The sequence below is a fragment of the Columba livia genome, chromosome 24 (assembly GCF_036013475.1).
Source record: "Columba livia isolate bColLiv1 breed racing homer chromosome 24, bColLiv1.pat.W.v2, whole genome shotgun sequence".
Taxonomy (NCBI): Eukaryota; Metazoa; Chordata; class Aves; order Columbiformes; family Columbidae; genus Columba; species Columba livia.
The window spans coordinates 3,937,858-3,953,689 of record NC_088625.1 but is presented as its reverse complement, the minus strand read 5'-3'; the positions used below and the strand labels follow the sequence as shown (position 1 = coordinate 3,953,689).

Here is a 15,832-nt window from a genome sequence, read left to right as displayed (position 1 = left end):
GGACCCTCTGGTCCCCAGGGCTGAAGTAACAACCAGCACATGAGGCCGGGAGGGAAGGATGCAGGGAACGAGTCCAGTGCATCCCCACGTCTCGGTGCCTCAGTTTCCCTTCACGCCGGAGCTCCGGCTCAGCTTCTCCCATTGCACCCATTTTGGAGGGAGGGAGAAAACCGGGTTTTGGAAGGCTCGATTTCAAGCCAGTGCGGCGAGGAACCAAGGAGCCCCACTTGTCAGGGAGGAGATGCGATGAACTTGGGAGTCAGCGTGTTTATTTTCTGTCAATATTGGCACGCGGGGGCGCGTATAAATATTACAGGCGTGCGCCAGACGACACCGGCGTCTCGCTCGACGCGGGTGCAAAGTTCGACCCGGCGCTTTCGGCTGGAAGCCGATGCATATTTATGATCGATGCGATGGGTGGGAACGGGTCCCTCGCTCTGTTGCCGTGGCAGACGCTATCTCAGCAAAACGGGGGTTATTATGAAACCAAACCAAAGCAAAAAGCAGGAGGGGAACCGGCTGCAGTGGAGACACATCCCCTGCCTCAGTTTCCCCATCGGTAGCAGTGACATATAGAAGCGACGTAAGTCTTTTGCCGCCCGGCCGGGAAGCGCAAAAAGCTCCTTTCATTAATAAGCGCAGAGCGCTCGGTTATTTTTAGATGGAAGTGCCACGTATTGATATAATATTCCTGCACCTCATTTGACTTCTTTTTTTCGATAGCGAGCCCCCTCTTGATCCCGTTACCTGCAGTCACAGTTGTCTGGCGATATTTTATCATCTGAATATTTCAATTAAATTACTTTAAGGGTGGAAAAAAAAAATAAGGAGCCCGGGCTGAAGTTGGAAATGATCACTGTATCACTCCAACTTCCCTCCGTTCCCAGAAGGTTAATTGAAAGGCAGCCATCTTGGTGACGTTTAGACAAATGAGGATAATTATGTGTTCCCCGGCTCTTTGAGAGGTTAATTGCTTAGATGTACGAAGAGTTGAAGAACAAAGAAGGAATAAATCAGAAGCGGGGCGACGATCTGATAATGTAATTTGGGATATTCACGTACAACTCAAACAAATAAACGGCCTAATCGCAAACGAGTCGTCGGGCCTGAGGGGTTGTGGGGATCGGGCGGGAGAGGGTGACGGTCACTTTGTGCCGGTGATGACGTCTTCACATGGTGGGGCCACCACCAGGCCCCTCGGTGTCTGTTGCATGGAGCATCCAGCTTTGACACAAGGGCAAAACGGCAGGTGGAAAGCAGATTTCCTCCTATGGGTTATTAGATTTTGTCTAATTGTTGGTGAAATTTCTGCAGATGGGCCGTTGGATTCTGGAGCTGATGACTGACCTAGGTGGTTCACGGATTTGCCAAGGAGAGCTCGTGGCGTTAGCTGCTTCTCCATTGGCTAAGTTTCTCTTATTTGAGAGGTTATTAGTCCTACCTAGGGGGATTTCTCATGCTATATCTTGTGGCCACACCATCCTGAAGGAAGCCAAATATTTGCCTGTTATTTCCCCCTGGTGACTGGGGAGAGGGTGCCTCTCCAGGCCAGTCGTTGGGGAGTAGGTTTGTCCGTCAACCATTCCTTTGTAAGACTGGAGAAGTTTGAGCTCGTTTCGAAGGCTCGAGGCCACGCGAATCACTCAGCTCTCCAGCCAGGATCCAACCCCGCTTCATTTTGCAGCCGTGAGGGTGAGGAAAACGGTGTTGAGTGGGTTTTTTTTGTCCACCGTGAGCTTGGGGGTGAAATATCTTTCTCTGCAATCTCTTTCCCACTCGGCCGGGTCTCAGGGGTAGTTTGAATTGATGTCAAGTGAGAAAATGCCTCGCCACCCCGACGCACGAGGAGCCTCGAGCCCCGGCTCCCAAAACGCCGGCGAGCGTTTTTTTCCGCCTATCTGTCAGGCCCGTCTGAAATTGCAGTTTAATTCCCCGTATTTGCTCTTGTATTGTGCATTAAGATACAGCAAGTTTATCCAGCAGTCCAGCTGTTTTGAAGATAATTACTACAGAACTCAACCTGATGTAAAATAATCCTCCCGGGCACGCAGCCAAGAGACTTATCCTCCCAAGACTGAAACCTCTCCATTACCCTGGAGAGCCGCAGGGAGAGGAGCAGGCGTCTCACGACAAATATATTTTTGGTGGGATTTAACGGGGGGTCAGGAAAAGAGCTTCGCCTCCCCCAGCTCTTATTGGGGAGGGCGTTGCGGCTGGACAGACAGACCCAGAGCGTGAGGACCGTGCGTGATGGAGATCCGGCTGCGTTTCTACCCAAAGCGCCCCGTGCGCTTGGGGTCCATTCTCGCCGCCAGCCGTAAACCCCACGTTTCGTCTGCTCCTGTTGATTGAAGCACACTAGAAATCAGCCGCGGCGCAGGTGCCGCATTGTTAGAGACGGGCACTGATTGAGTTCGTACGCGGGCGCTGATTGAGGCGGGGGGGCTGTGCCGGTGTGCCACGAATGGGGGTTTATGCAGAATCATGTCCCTCGGACGGTGGAGGTGGCGTCTGTCATTGGGTCTTGTTCCCTGAAGGGACATTGAGCAGAGCCTTGGTCCAGGTTAGAGGGGAGAAGGTGGGTCTGTTGATGTGACCTAGGATGGGTGGCGATGCCAACAGTTGGTGGTTTCTTTGGAGAGGAGCTGGACAGATGTCCCAGCCTTCCCCTAACTGCAGGACGGCCACGAGCAAGGTGGAAATTGTTATCTGGCTGTGTCAGGGATCTGATTTTGGGGAAAGCGCGCAATCCCTTAGGCACCGTCCGGGCCAAGTAAAGATGCTTCGCAGCACTTCTTCCCCCGGTTGCGGTTTTGCTGGTCCGGCCGCCCCCTCCTGCCGCCTTCATCCCTCTGCGGCAGAGCAGGTGCGGCCGGCAGCATCGACCGGCTCTGACGTGAGCGTTTCAGCACCACCTGCGCCATAAACATCCCCATTGATTTGCTCTATTCACAGGCTTCTCGCTCTGTTCTTTTTACTGCTGCCTCCTATTTCCTTATGATGATTTCTCTTAAGCTAATAAGAGCTGCAGGCGTGAAGGCCAACGCCTTCCAACCTTTTGGGCCGCCGTGAGGATTTCCGAGCGGACCCCGACAATCAGGAGACGATGTGTAGTGTCAGAAACAAGGGAATCCCGGTGGGAATAGCAAGTGGAGCAGAGTGTCGTCTCTGCACCCTTTCCCAGCTGATGAGGCAGTGTCTGTCTCCGCAAGCTGGATGGAAAAGTGATGAGGAGCAATAGAAGGGCTTGAGGAAGGTGAGGGAAAGCCTAGCTCGCTTTATCAGAGCCGACTGCATTTTCTGGATGTGTTCGATGCGGGGCATTAATTCAGAAAATCCTGAGAACGGCTCTGGGGAGAAGCTGCAGTGGCCGAGCAACAGCCTGGCCGCTTGTCCCTTCCCTGTGCAACCCAGGACCTGTTTCTAACCCCCCAGCTTGAGCTTTGCATCCCGTGGGGTGTTGCAGAGGCCACCAAAAGCCCCACAAATGCCGGGTGTAAGCACTGGGGGCGATTCAGGCGCCTCGGGGGCTGCAGGGCGAGCGCGAAGTCGCACCCGGCGATGCCTCGCGCCGACAGCTCCCGCCTTCCTCATCATCTCGTCATTAGTCTCGTGTCTGGGAGCCGCAGTCACGGACCAAAACACCATTAAACTATCTGTAATGGAGCAACTCGACAGCCCCTGCCCTCGCAGGCTTATTATCCATGCAGATGGAGATTTTATATTTAGCAGCCTCAAATGTATCACTTCGGGGTTTGATTTTTCACAGGGAGCAGTTGCTATTCTGGTGCTGGGTAGCGGGTGGGTAAACTCGCTCCATAAGGGAACGGACGGGTAGAAACCCACCCTGAGTAGCCCCGAGGCTGCGGGGAGGGCAGGAAGGTCCCATAGCCCTCTGAGGAGGTTAAGATGCCCAACACCACATCTCGGGTCCCCTCCATCCTCAAGGCTCTGGGACGGGGCGGGTACCCCACGGGGCTGCGCATCCCGCATCCCTGTACCTGCAGATGCCATTGTACCCGTGGATGCCATCGTACCCACGGCTAAAGTGGTGGTTTACATTGTCGGGAGAGGATTAGAGGAGCCGCGTCGTCACGGCCTGCTTGTAATTTGCATCTTTAACGAAGCGGGAGCCCAGCCAGGTTCTGTTCTTTTGTGTTGACTTGTGAGGAAGGGTGTTTATTGCCGATGATTACAAATAAATCTCCTCTGCTTTTGCTCCAGCTGCCCGGAAAGAAAGGCGTTCGGAGCCCGTTCATTCCGTAGCTGGGGCGAGTACCAAAAGCAAAGGAGAATTCCATTAGAAGTGCTGGGCAGATGTCATTAACAATTGTTTTTGAAATAGAAGGGCGTCGAGTGTTTGTAACGCCCTCAAGACAGCTAGTTTGGGTTGGAAATTTCCCAGGGCGAAGCGGCACCCCGTTGCCATCGAGGGACTCGCCTCATCATTTTGGCCACCAAAAAGCAGGTCGGCAGCCAGTTTGTGACTGCTGTCGGCATCTCTGTTCGTCATTGTGATGAGACACATTGCCTATAGGCAAGGAGAGTGATTTGGGCTTGAAGGGCTGTACAAGTATCTAAAAGCAGAGTGTGTTTGGTTGAATAAGGAAACGGGATGGTGTGGAGTCGATCCAAAGAGGAGCATCTCCCCTGAGATGCTCAGCCAGGGAGCAGCGGTCGCCCGGACCGCTCGGGACACGCATCGTTGTTTCGGGGTCCTGAGCATCCCACACTTGGCACCCACAGAGAGGGGTTTGCAAGTGTTGCTTTATCCCTCCAAAATAGAGTCATAAAAAAGTCATGCTGACCCCATGCACATTTTCCCCTCACCATGGGGCAGACATCTAGGGCAACCTCAGCATCATACCCTGCATGTGGCCCTCGAGTCGGATGGGTCAGTAGCACAGGAAAGGTCCACAACATGGACCAGGAGAGGCGGGGGATGAGGTGACATCTCACATGCAGGAGACGCGTTGACAGTGTCATTGATGGGGCCAGCCAGGACCCCGCTGTGGCAGCGACGCGGGGGTGTCTGCTAATAGGTCCGAGAGGAGGGAGATGGTAACTTTGCGCCACTGAACACAAAGAGCGCGTCGGTGGAGTTATCTGTATTGTTGACACTAAGTGGAAAAAATCCCTTGGAAAGCTGAAAATTAGCATTTAAGGATGAGGGATCGGGGCAATTAGAGGGGAAGCGTCACAGCACCGCCGGCTCCCTCCCTCCCACGTCTTCTCTCATCGCCACGTTCGGGTTCATTGCCCTGCGCTCCAGCAGAGCCAGGGGATCGATAGGGGTCTCTGGAGATGGTGGCTTTTGGAGAGCCCGTGTTTCATTGTGAGCATCATGGGGACTAGACAACGGGGGTTCGGGCCAATTCCTCCACCTTCCCGATGGGTTTTTTCCCTAGTGAACTGCGGAGCCAGGAGGAGTCGATTTCCCTCCCATCCGACAGGCACTTTATTTGCTTTCGTCCCTTCTGGACTCGCAAGGCAGGGTTTATTCTAGACATGGATACGGTGCCTTCAGGAGACTGTTAATGGGGGTTTGTCTTTGTTCTTAATTAGATCCCTTCGAGGGACAACCTCCCAGCCCGCTTTGTTATCCAGCTTTGTCAGACCTTGTCGGCTTTATCTAAACATTTTGCAGAAGTGTCTTTACCTGTTTGCTTACTGGAGACATTATCATAATCTTGGTGCAGTGGAAACAGGTAGCAGAGAGGTCTCAGTAGATGATTCTCAATGTTGCTTTTAACCATTTGCTCTGACCGGTTTTGAGGGTGGAACCAGGTGCTATGGGCAAGGGGGCACGACGTGCTCCTCACTCTTTGTTGTGTGTAAATGTCCACTGATGTTACGGGCATGCACGTACACAGGCACAGCCGCGGCTTAGAGCCATAAATCTCAGCTGTAAACTCAGAACGAGCCGCTCCGGCTCTCAGGGGTCCCAGACCGACCCCAAATCTCCCCGGGACATGTAGCCAGCACACAGCAGCCAAATCTGGGCAGTGGCAGCACGAGCTCCTCGTCCCCGTCACTTCCAACCCTCGTCCTCAGTCTTCAGCCCTAATGAGGAGACCCGAGAGTACCTCGCGGGGCCGTAGTCTAGATATTTATACGAGCGCAGACATGCAAGTTGTCTGTTTTACATATTGCTGCCCTGATTTCTCAGCGCACGCAATGAATAATTTACAGAAGGCGCGTGTAAGTATCTCTTTATTATTCATTATAATGAAGTGAGACAGCAGTAATAGTCCACTAGACCGGAATCCCCCAGGGCCCGACTCCACTCGGCCGCACTCGGCTCTCCCCCAGTTAATTCGAGCAAAGGGAGGGCTTGGCTTCCCGACGAGGACGCCGCTGTCGGTCGGCACGAGGCCGCTGCGGTCCGGCGGAGCCGAGGCGGCGTCGCCGGGGGTACCAGGGCACGTCGGGCTCCTGGCATGGTGGCGTCACCGTGGCGGGCGCAGGGACCATCCGTCTTTGCCGACGCACCCGGCAGAGATGTACGGTGCCTGCAAGGGAAAATCTCTAGTTAGCGGGAGGATGTACGGCTCATTCCCCGACCCGTGTGCCCGGGGGGAGCCTGAGACGCGCCGAGCATCGCTCCATCCCTCCACCCGATTAATAATCTCGAGCGAGGTGAGGCCATGCAGCGCCAGCAAGGGAGAAATAGCACGCTCCCAAATCCTCCGCAGGAGAGGCGCGATGCAGGGGATGAGGACAGGGACAGCCCCGCAGGCCCTCTTTGAATTTACAGGCATGCGAAGAGGGACTCGCACAGGTGTTTTGATTGACTGTAGCTGTCTTTTCTCTAAGACAGGCAGCCACGGAGCGCAGCGGCTGCCGGCACAAGCTCGCACCTAGCTTGGTCATTTTGTTGTGCTGTAACACCGAGAGAAGAATCTTCTCCCGTGCTCCTCAGGCAGGAAAGGCAAAGCTCCCGAGAGACCCAGGGCTCTTAATTTAACCAAGCGCCGGGTGGTTCATCCGCGGGCACTGTGGTGGTGGTAGAGAAGGCCAGAAGTAAACAGGTTGAGAAAAATCTATCATATTGAATGGAGAAGCCGTGTTCTCAAAGAACATTTTAATTCCCTCCCCCCGTCTATTCTTTGCGGAGTGTAAGTCAGCGCCGTGGACCGGAGCGTCTAGAGCAGGAGGGAGCAAGCCAGGAAGGAAATAAATAAGGGGAACGGCCACGTCGCATTTCCTAGGCACTCGTAGGATTTACAGCCACTTATCCGAACGTCGTCTTCTATTCCCTGTATGCCAGCAAAACCATGTCCAGCCATTTTTCCTCTTCCCTTGTCCCCATGCTGGCACTGCGGCTCCTGGGTCTCGGGGGCGGGCGCATCCGTCCCCCCAAGGACGACTTGAGGGCCATGTCGTCAAGCCGAACTTGTCAGCAAATTTGACAGCTTCATTTGAAATTCTCTGTGTGCAGCAAGGGCAAGGGGGGGGGATGGCAGAGGCGGGCGAGCGCGGGGAGGCATGCAAAGTCCGTGCGGCTCAGGGAGGGCAAAGGTAACGGTTTTATTTGCTGTGGATCTTGTGGAACTTTCTGTTTGTATAAAATCTTGGGTGACGGAGGCCCGCACATCCAACCGTCCGTCTCTTCCCTGGCAGGTGTACTGTGGACGACAGGGTGACGCGTGTGGCCTGGTTGAACCGCAGCACCATCCTGTACGCCGGCAATGACAAGTGGTCGATAGACAACCGCGTGGTCATCCTCTCCAACACCAAGACCCAGTACAGCATCAAGATCCACAACGTGGACATCTACGATGAGGGCCCCTACACGTGCTCCGTGCAGACAGACAATCACCCCAAGACCTCGCGGGTCCATCTCATCGTGCAAGGTAGGTCTCATTGTACTCTCGCCAAGGTGACTGATAGGGATGGGTGCCTGGATTCGGGCAGAGTTTAGAGGACCTTGTGGCAATGTAGATGTAGGGATCAGATGAACAGTACTGGCCTCGAGGCATGAGTGGCACAGGGACAGGGGCGCAGACCAGCGTCCACAGTGCCAGGGAGGAGACGTCCTTGCGTTGTCTCAGTTTTGCCACCTCATACGGTCATCACGTGTGGCAGAGAACCGGAATCGGAGCGGGCATCCCGCACCTCGTCCTCGCTCGGCTATTTCCACCATGGACATGACCCATCCCTGCTGCCGGGCACTCATGTTGCTCAGTTTGTCATCTCAAGGCGTCGTTAGCCATGTCCTTGGTCACACAACTGAATGTCAGTATGTCTTAGGTACACGGTGTAGTTAGGTTATGGTTGGACTGGATGATCCTGAGGGTCTCTTCCAACTGGAATGATTCAATGAATCTGTGATTTTGGCACGGGGCTTAGTAGGTGAAGTTGTAGGTATAGCCAACGCCGCTGGGTTTCAAAGCAGCATTCCCCAGGCCGCTCTTGACGGGGAGATCCAGGTCAGAGGCGAACCCCGCTTTTGGATCCTCTCAGTTACGCGCTGGCTACCGGCTTTTGTCCGGTCTCTAGATTAATTTTTCAGAGGAAGTGTTAGTTCAGGTTAGATAAAGATAATGAAAGTTTCCTAATCCTCTTAAAGAAGATTTATCTGGCCGAGTAGAAAGCTCTCAGAATACAATAAAGCGTGTATAAAACCAGGACCTAATCTCTCCTTTAATTTCAAACAGCTGATGGGTATTGATTTTGCAATGAGGAAATCTGTAAAATTTCTCGGCCCCAACACATCTCTGAGAAGCCCCTGACGTGGATGTGTAGGTAGTTACGCATCCTTCTCACGCGGACAGGGCATGGTTCGATCCCCGCCACCCATCCCAGGGGCTTTTCCACCCAACGCCGTCAGGACACTTCACTCGTAAAGCATCCAGGCACCCTCGAGCCACCATCCCGGTCAGCCTGCCCAATGTAATCTATAGAAATGTACTGAAGGTTGTTAGATGTTCCTCTGCAAGTCCTGGTAACCTGATAGGCAACGATCACCATCGTGGCAGGGTACGGAGGCATCCGGTGGGGTCCCCGCGCTCTCCATGTCCACGCCAGCTCTTAAGGTCATTTCGGATGAGATGATGAAGAGTAAAAGCATCCAAGGTCGTAGGCAAGGGATATGGATGGCTGTCAGGATGGCTAGGTTATTTCTGAGATGGAGTATTTGGGGATGGAGTAAAGTACTGTAGCCAGTATTGCAGGAAGCAGACACTCTTGAATTTAAGTAGCTTTATTAGAGATGCTCAAACACGAGCCTTGTTGTGGACCATAAGGAGAGCTGGCGGTCAGGGCTTCAAGAGGACTCCTTAGGTCCACAAGGTCAGGAATTGAGGGGTGGGAGAAACAGACAGGGCGAGGGGGAGGACGGCGTCACCCATCAACAGGGCAGGTTTCAAGCCAGGGACTTCGCAGCGGTGAGGTGGGCAGGTGAGCCCACGTGCTGACATTTGGTTTTTGTCTCCTTTGTGTCTTACAGTTCCCCCCCAGATTGTCAACATCTCCTCGGACATCACAGTGAACGAGGGCAGCAGCGTCACCCTCATGTGCCTGGCGTTCGGGAGACCGGAGCCCACCGTCACGTGGCGGCACCTGTCCGGGAAAGGTGAGAGCCCGGCGGGGCCATCCGGGTCTGAGGAAGGGTCTCACCTGGTCCTCATGGAACATACGGTATTCCCTAACGAGGGGGTTAGCGTGTCACAGAGGCGGCTGGTGTCTGAGACAGACAGAGGAGTTACCATTCCTTTGTTTTGTCCTCGGTGGGAGGGTGAGGATGCTTTGTAGGTGTCAGCACAAGATTCCCATCGGATAGGGCGTCAGCGCCATGTTTTTGGGACGTTTTGCAGGACAGGGTTTCGCAAGCGAGGACGAGTACCTGGAGATCACGGGCATCACGCGGGAGCAGTCTGGGGAGTATGAGTGCAGCGCCGTCAACGACGTGGCTGTCCCAGATGTGCGGAAAGTCAAAGTGACCGTCAACTGTGAGTGCCGGGGAGCGGGGAGGGGGATGGCAGGGCCGGCGGGCGCAGAGCCCGGCCTGACGGGGTGCGGCATCCCTGCAGACCCGCCGTACATCTCCAACGCCAAGAACACGGGCGCCTCGGTGGGCCAGAAGGGCATCCTGCAGTGCGAGGCCTCGGCTGTGCCGGTGGCGGAGTTCCAGTGGTTCAAGGAGGACACCAGGTGAGGGGCTGCGGGGGTTGGAGAGGGGTGCGGGAGGCTTAGGGCAACTGTGGGACTGTTGATGTCAGAGAATGAGGTGGGGAGGCGGCCAGGCACATAACGCTCAGGCAGGTCGGGATCCTGTCGTTTTAGTGGGGGTGAGAACTGGGTTAAGGGCCAAAGCTTCCCCAGGGTCATTGCTCCAGGGGATGGCAACGGCAACTTTAGGGGCAGGCGGTTCTGAAAGCCATGTCGCTCCGGCCGCGGGACGGGTTTTGGGATTGAGAGTGCAGGTTGCTGTTTTGTAGCGGAGTAGCACAAAGGGCTCAGTTTTGGCGCGACACAGGGAGTCAGATGGGGAACATGAAGCGACGGCCAACAGCATGGGGAGGTCATTTGGGGAGGTAAGACAAAACGTCACAGCGTGACAGCGTGGCACACAGAGCATCATCCTTGGCGTTTCCCTGCAGGTTAGCAAACGGGCTGGAGGGCGTGCGGATCGAGAGCAAGGGCCGCCTGTCGACACTGACCTTCTTCAACGTCTCGGAGAAGGACTACGGCAACTACACATGCGTGGCCACGAACAAGCTGGGCAACACCAACGCCAGCATCATCCTGTACGGTAGGTGCGCCCTTTTTTTTTTGCAGCAAAGTTCAAAGAGGATGAGCAGGGTGAAGATGACGGAGGCGAAGATGAGGAGGAGAAGGAGGAGGAAAAGGAAGAGGTGGAGGAAGAAGAGAAGGCAGCAGCCAGGCGCACGGGCGGTTAGAGATAGAGCATCTGAGCACAGCCTGTACAGCTGTGGAACATCAGGAGCTGCCAGTGGTGACATCCCAGGGAGAGGACACATCAGATGAAGATATCAGCATCGCCCTGAGTGGGCGCTCAGAAATGGGTGTCGGGCAGGGTGTGTCATACCACGGGAGTTGGGGTTCTGCAGCGGTGTTGGGCGACGGTCGGCATTTCCCAGACAAAGCTCCCGGCGAGCCGCGGCGTCGCTGGAGTCCAGGGCTGAGGAGGGGGCCCGGTCCAGGTAAGCACGCGTTTTGGCCACGTGGCGTGGGTTTTAGTCGTCGGTGTTGTATTGGCAGGATTAGCAGCAGTTGTTGTGGTGTTTTTGCAGTGGCAGGACATGCTGTGTAGTCGTCAAAGGTCAGCGCGGGGGCAATACGTGTTGGGCATCTGCGGCGGTGAGTCGGCGCGGGCGGGAAGATGTGGAAGGGCCGGTGTATCGTGCTGGGGTTTTTTGCAGATGGTGTGTAGCAGTGGCATGTTTCTAGCATGAGCCTCTTGGCATTAGGGCAAGGCAAATTGGGCCTTCTCGGACCAAGAGTGGCCAGTAGGAGTGAACCGTCCTCAGGTGGGGGACTGGCCCGAGGGAGAGGAGGGAATGGACCCGGAAACCAGGGGAGGTTGTTAGCACAATCAGCGCATCTGTGCTGTCATCACCTTAGCATTTGGGAGGGTGTACAGCACGTGCAAAGCATAGTCTTGCAGTGGGGCCCTGTCTCCCACATAGGGGCTGTTGTAAGGATCTTAAATGTAAGCATGCGATGCCGATAGGGAAGCGGGACCCAACGCAGCTGCTGGTATCCATGTACCCCGTGAAGAAGCGCCTTTGGGGAACTGTGAATGGTAGCGTAGTCACAAGACAGCATCTGTGCAGAAGGGCAGTTGCTGTGCAGGGGCAAGTCTCGGGGGAAGGGGTGAATGTGAAAGATTGGCAAGTCTCAGGCCACATTGCAGAGTCTCAGCTTTTCCCTTTGAGCCAGGCCAGGCAAATCAGAAGGAGGAGCCCTGTGCCCTCCAGCACATCCCCCATGTCCCTTATAGGCCAGCCAGCCTGGTCTGTGGCTCATTAGCTAGTTGTCAATACATAAATAACAATCCAGCCTATACTGAATGTATCATCTCCTGTGGCTGGATAAACTGGTTTTGGCCAATATCCTTATGATGAGTGCAAACTGGAACACAGGAGGTTCCACTGAAATATGAGAAGAAACTTCTTCCCGGTGAGGGTGGCAGAGCCTGGCCCAGGCTGCCCAGGGGGGTTGTGGAGTCTCCTTCTGTGCAGACATTCCAACCCGCCTGGACACCTTCCTGTGTAACCTCATCTGGGTGTTCCTGCTCCATGGGGGGATTGCACTGGATGAGCTTTTGAGGCTCCTTCCAATCTCTGACATTCTGTGAATGTGTGGACTTAGTTTTTGTGTGCCTAGATAGGTTGTATTCCGTAGGTCTCGTGTTGTGGGAAGTGAAGGGTGGCAGAGTACTCCTCTGCAGTCTGTCCCGTGGGATGATGCGCTGGTTGCGTGTGTTGGACAGCATGCTTTTACAGCCAGCCTCTGCTATAAAGGCTGTGCTCTGGCAGGTCATGGTTAATACAGGTAGGTGTGGTCTTTTAGTGTGCCATTGTGTCCAAGGGCTAGTTCTACCCTTAAGAAGTGGGCCAAGGAGTTGTGTCCCTTGTGTGTCAAGTGTGGGGGTTGTTGTAAGCAAGTGGTGTGAAGCTTCTGTGTTTGCAACAGTTGTGGTTTTTGTAGTGGGGTTTTTCATAGTCTGAAAGGTTGCGTATAGGGTCTGGGCAGGTGTGTCAAGGGAGCAGTAGCCATACAGGACGTGTGCATTTCCATTCCGGCGTGTCTCAGCAATGCAGGCGAGAGTCAGCGGTTCACGCAGTCCCGGTGGCAGGTCAGGGTAGTATGGATGTGTTGTTTTGTAGGAGGTGAACATATGTAATGTGAGAGGTAGCGGTCTAGAGACGTGTGTTAAGTGCGTGATGGGGTTGTCAGTGTTTGAGAGCCACAGTGGCTCATGACGTGCCATGTCTTGGGGTGTCCTTTGTCTGCCGTGCCTGCGTTCTGTGTCTTGTCCTTGGGAGCAGGCAGGGTAGCAAGGCAGAGAGCGCATTGTGTGGTCACTGCCCGTGTGGTGGCAGTATGTAGCCTGTCATGTTTATTATTATGTACCAGCTTGTTTCAGGGTCGTGTGGTGAAATGGTAGGAACTTACTTGCCAGCACCAAGGCGAACTCATCGGGGGAGGGCAAACGTGACCGATGCGTTAGTGTGGGGGCAGCAGGGGATTGTGGCAGGCGAGTCAGGAAGCGTGGCTAATAGCTGAGAGTTGCTTAGTTCTGTTTGGGTGGAGAGGAGGTCCCAGGAGCATCACATCTGGCACTCGGTGGCGTAGAGTTCTGTTAGTGGTTTGCTGCTCACCGGGGAGAGCATGTACCTGTTGGTTCTGTGGAGTGGGTTCTGTAGGTTTTGGCAATGTTAGAGGGGGGTAGTCATGTGTGGTCTAGGGGTGAGCATTTTTCCCGTGTGTCCTGAGGTTTGTTATGGGCATTACAAGGTGGGCGAGGATCACAGAATCTTAGGGGTTGGAAGGGATCTCAAGAGATCATCCAGTGCAGGAACATGTCCAGGCGGGTTGGAATGTCTGCAGAGAAGGAGACTCCACCACCCCCCTGGGCAGCCTGGGCCAGTGTTCTCTTACCCTTACTGAAAAGAAGTTTCTTCTCAAATTTAAGTGGAACCTCTTGTGTTCCAATTTGAACCTGTTACCCCTTGTCCTGCCATCCAGGATGTATACATGTATGCCATCAAGGCAAGTCAGAGGGTCTTAGGGAGCTTGGGTGGGCTAGGAGGTCGCTACACGTGCGGCGGAAGGGTATTATTGCGGTCATACTTCTGCTTTGTGTGAGAGGATAGGTGTTTGTTTCTGTTGTACTCTGTGTAGGGGTTTGGGAGGGGGTCAGGGTAGGCTTTACATAGCTGGGGTCACACGGGCACTTAGCGCAGTGTGCAGGGGTCAGCGCCTGAGATGGCATATCATGTTAGTCAAGATGCAGCGTTGATGTGCCTGGTAGGGTTTGTAGTGTCGTCGTGGACAATCGGGAGTCAGAGCATTATGTGATTAGGCACACGTCTGGGTGTTGTCTCAGTGAGGGTTGACTTTGTGCTAGTGGCCGAGTTATGTGTGGAATGGAGTGAGGGTGTGAATCTAAGAAACTGTTTGGGAAGTTAGTCACTTATGGACAGACTTGTTGCTGCGTGTGGCCTCCATCGTCAGGAAAGTGTGTGCTGGTGAGGCATAATAAGTTGTTGGTTTTGCTGTCATAGGGCCACGTAGGATGGAGGGTGAGGTGGCCAGGGCTTTGCGTGGAGTATCTTGAAGGCAGGTTGTCTTTTTTCAGAGGTAGGGTGTCATTGGGCAGTACAGGGGGTGGTAGTTGTATGAATCTTGAAGGTCGGCCTTTGTCACTGTCAAGTGTAGTCCACAGTCATTCCATCTAGGAAGGCTGGGATGCTACTGGGGCAGCATTAATGACGTGGAGGTCACGCTCCCGAGGTGTGTAGCGATATTGTGGGGTGTCTTTGTACGTCAGTGGGCAGAGATTGACCGTTACATGGCCTGGAGTCTCGGTGTGGAGTGAGAGGAAAGTCAGACTGGTGTCGTCTGGGAGCAGTAGGGGTGCATTTTTGGGGTTTGGGGGGCCTTGGGACCCCCTCTGTGAGTGACAGCAGCTAGAGCCAATGCTGTTCTTCATTGTTGGAGGCTGCTGCACTTAGCAGGGCCCAGGGCTCTGTCCCAGCTCTCTCCACCCTTCTGGGCTACACCTACTACCTGGGGCCCTAGACAGCTCCACAGAAGAGGAGCAGCCAAGGTAAGAGTTAACCATTGTAGTTAGCTGACTGTACTTGTTGAGTCTTTGGAGGTGCAGGTCTAACTGCAGGGGAGCCAGGACGTGTGCCTTGGAGACCAAGCATGCTGCTGTCGCTAATGCTACCCTCAGAGATGGAACCCGGCGAAACAGAACTAAAACCACAGAGACCATGCTCTACAACCTATATTCTGGAAAACCTCTATGCAGACACCAAGCTAAAGAAACACCACACCACTAGACAAGCAGATTTCTGACACAAGAACTAGGCAAGCACAAACCTATACAAAACCACAGCCTACCTCATGACACAGACACCGACTAAAAGGCCTCCTGGACGGGGCACTGACGCGCTCCACCAAAAGGGCTGTCCCTAACACGCAATCCTGACTTAAGGCAAGGCGGAGCAGCGCCGAGCCAGACGTGACTACATGGCAGGGATTACAGGGCAAAGCAACCAGTGTTGCTCTGTGACTCACTACTTAGTCTTCTACACAAAGAACGCAACGCGACACCAACTGAGACAGACCATGAGACACCCAGACCCAAAACTACAAACAAAATAGTGTGAACAAACACAGAGTCAAAAATATTTACTTTCATTTCACACAATTAATAACTCTAGATTTACCCACTCCTTTGCTTTACATACCGCTCTTGCTAAACTGCCTCCCCAACAAAAACCTGTTGGACCTTTGTAATGCTCCAAGTAATGGCAGTTCTACCTCTAAACTAAACGGCCCCCTTCTGATATCTTAGTACCTGGACTGAGTGCTTACGTGTCCCGCTTTACAGCCCCCATGTCTTGCAGTGTCCCAGCTCGCTCATCCCATGTGCTTTGGCCGCCTGCCTACGAGGCTCTTCCCCTTGTGCTGCCTGACAGCTTTCACAGGTGCCCCTACATTCACATCCATCATGTCAGCTGGCTCTCTGCTTGCAAAGGATGCCGGCCATGCCCTACGCTCCATCTCACGGTGATTCCATCTCCCCGCCTACCTCTCCCATCAAAAACCAACCTATACAGCTTCAGAG

At 54.1% G+C, this 15,832-nt stretch overlaps 1 protein-coding gene across 7 annotated transcripts in view; it reads left to right on the top strand.

The window, feature by feature from the left end:
• The window catches only part of OPCML (opioid binding protein/cell adhesion molecule like), a 291,768-nt gene that overhangs the window by 270,664 nt on the left and 5,272 nt on the right, over positions 1-15,832 (top strand). For all 7 annotated transcript variants that reach the window (XM_065040482.1, XM_065040481.1, XM_065040480.1 and 4 more), the window contains 5 exons: positions 7,624-7,856; positions 9,452-9,577; positions 9,819-9,953; positions 10,035-10,155; positions 10,605-10,756. In XM_065040482.1, the coding sequence (XP_064896554.1) occupies positions 7,624-7,856; positions 9,452-9,577; positions 9,819-9,953; positions 10,035-10,155; positions 10,605-10,756 (767 nt within the window). The remainder of the gene's footprint in view (positions 1-7,623; positions 7,857-9,451; positions 9,578-9,818; positions 9,954-10,034; positions 10,156-10,604; positions 10,757-15,832) is intronic.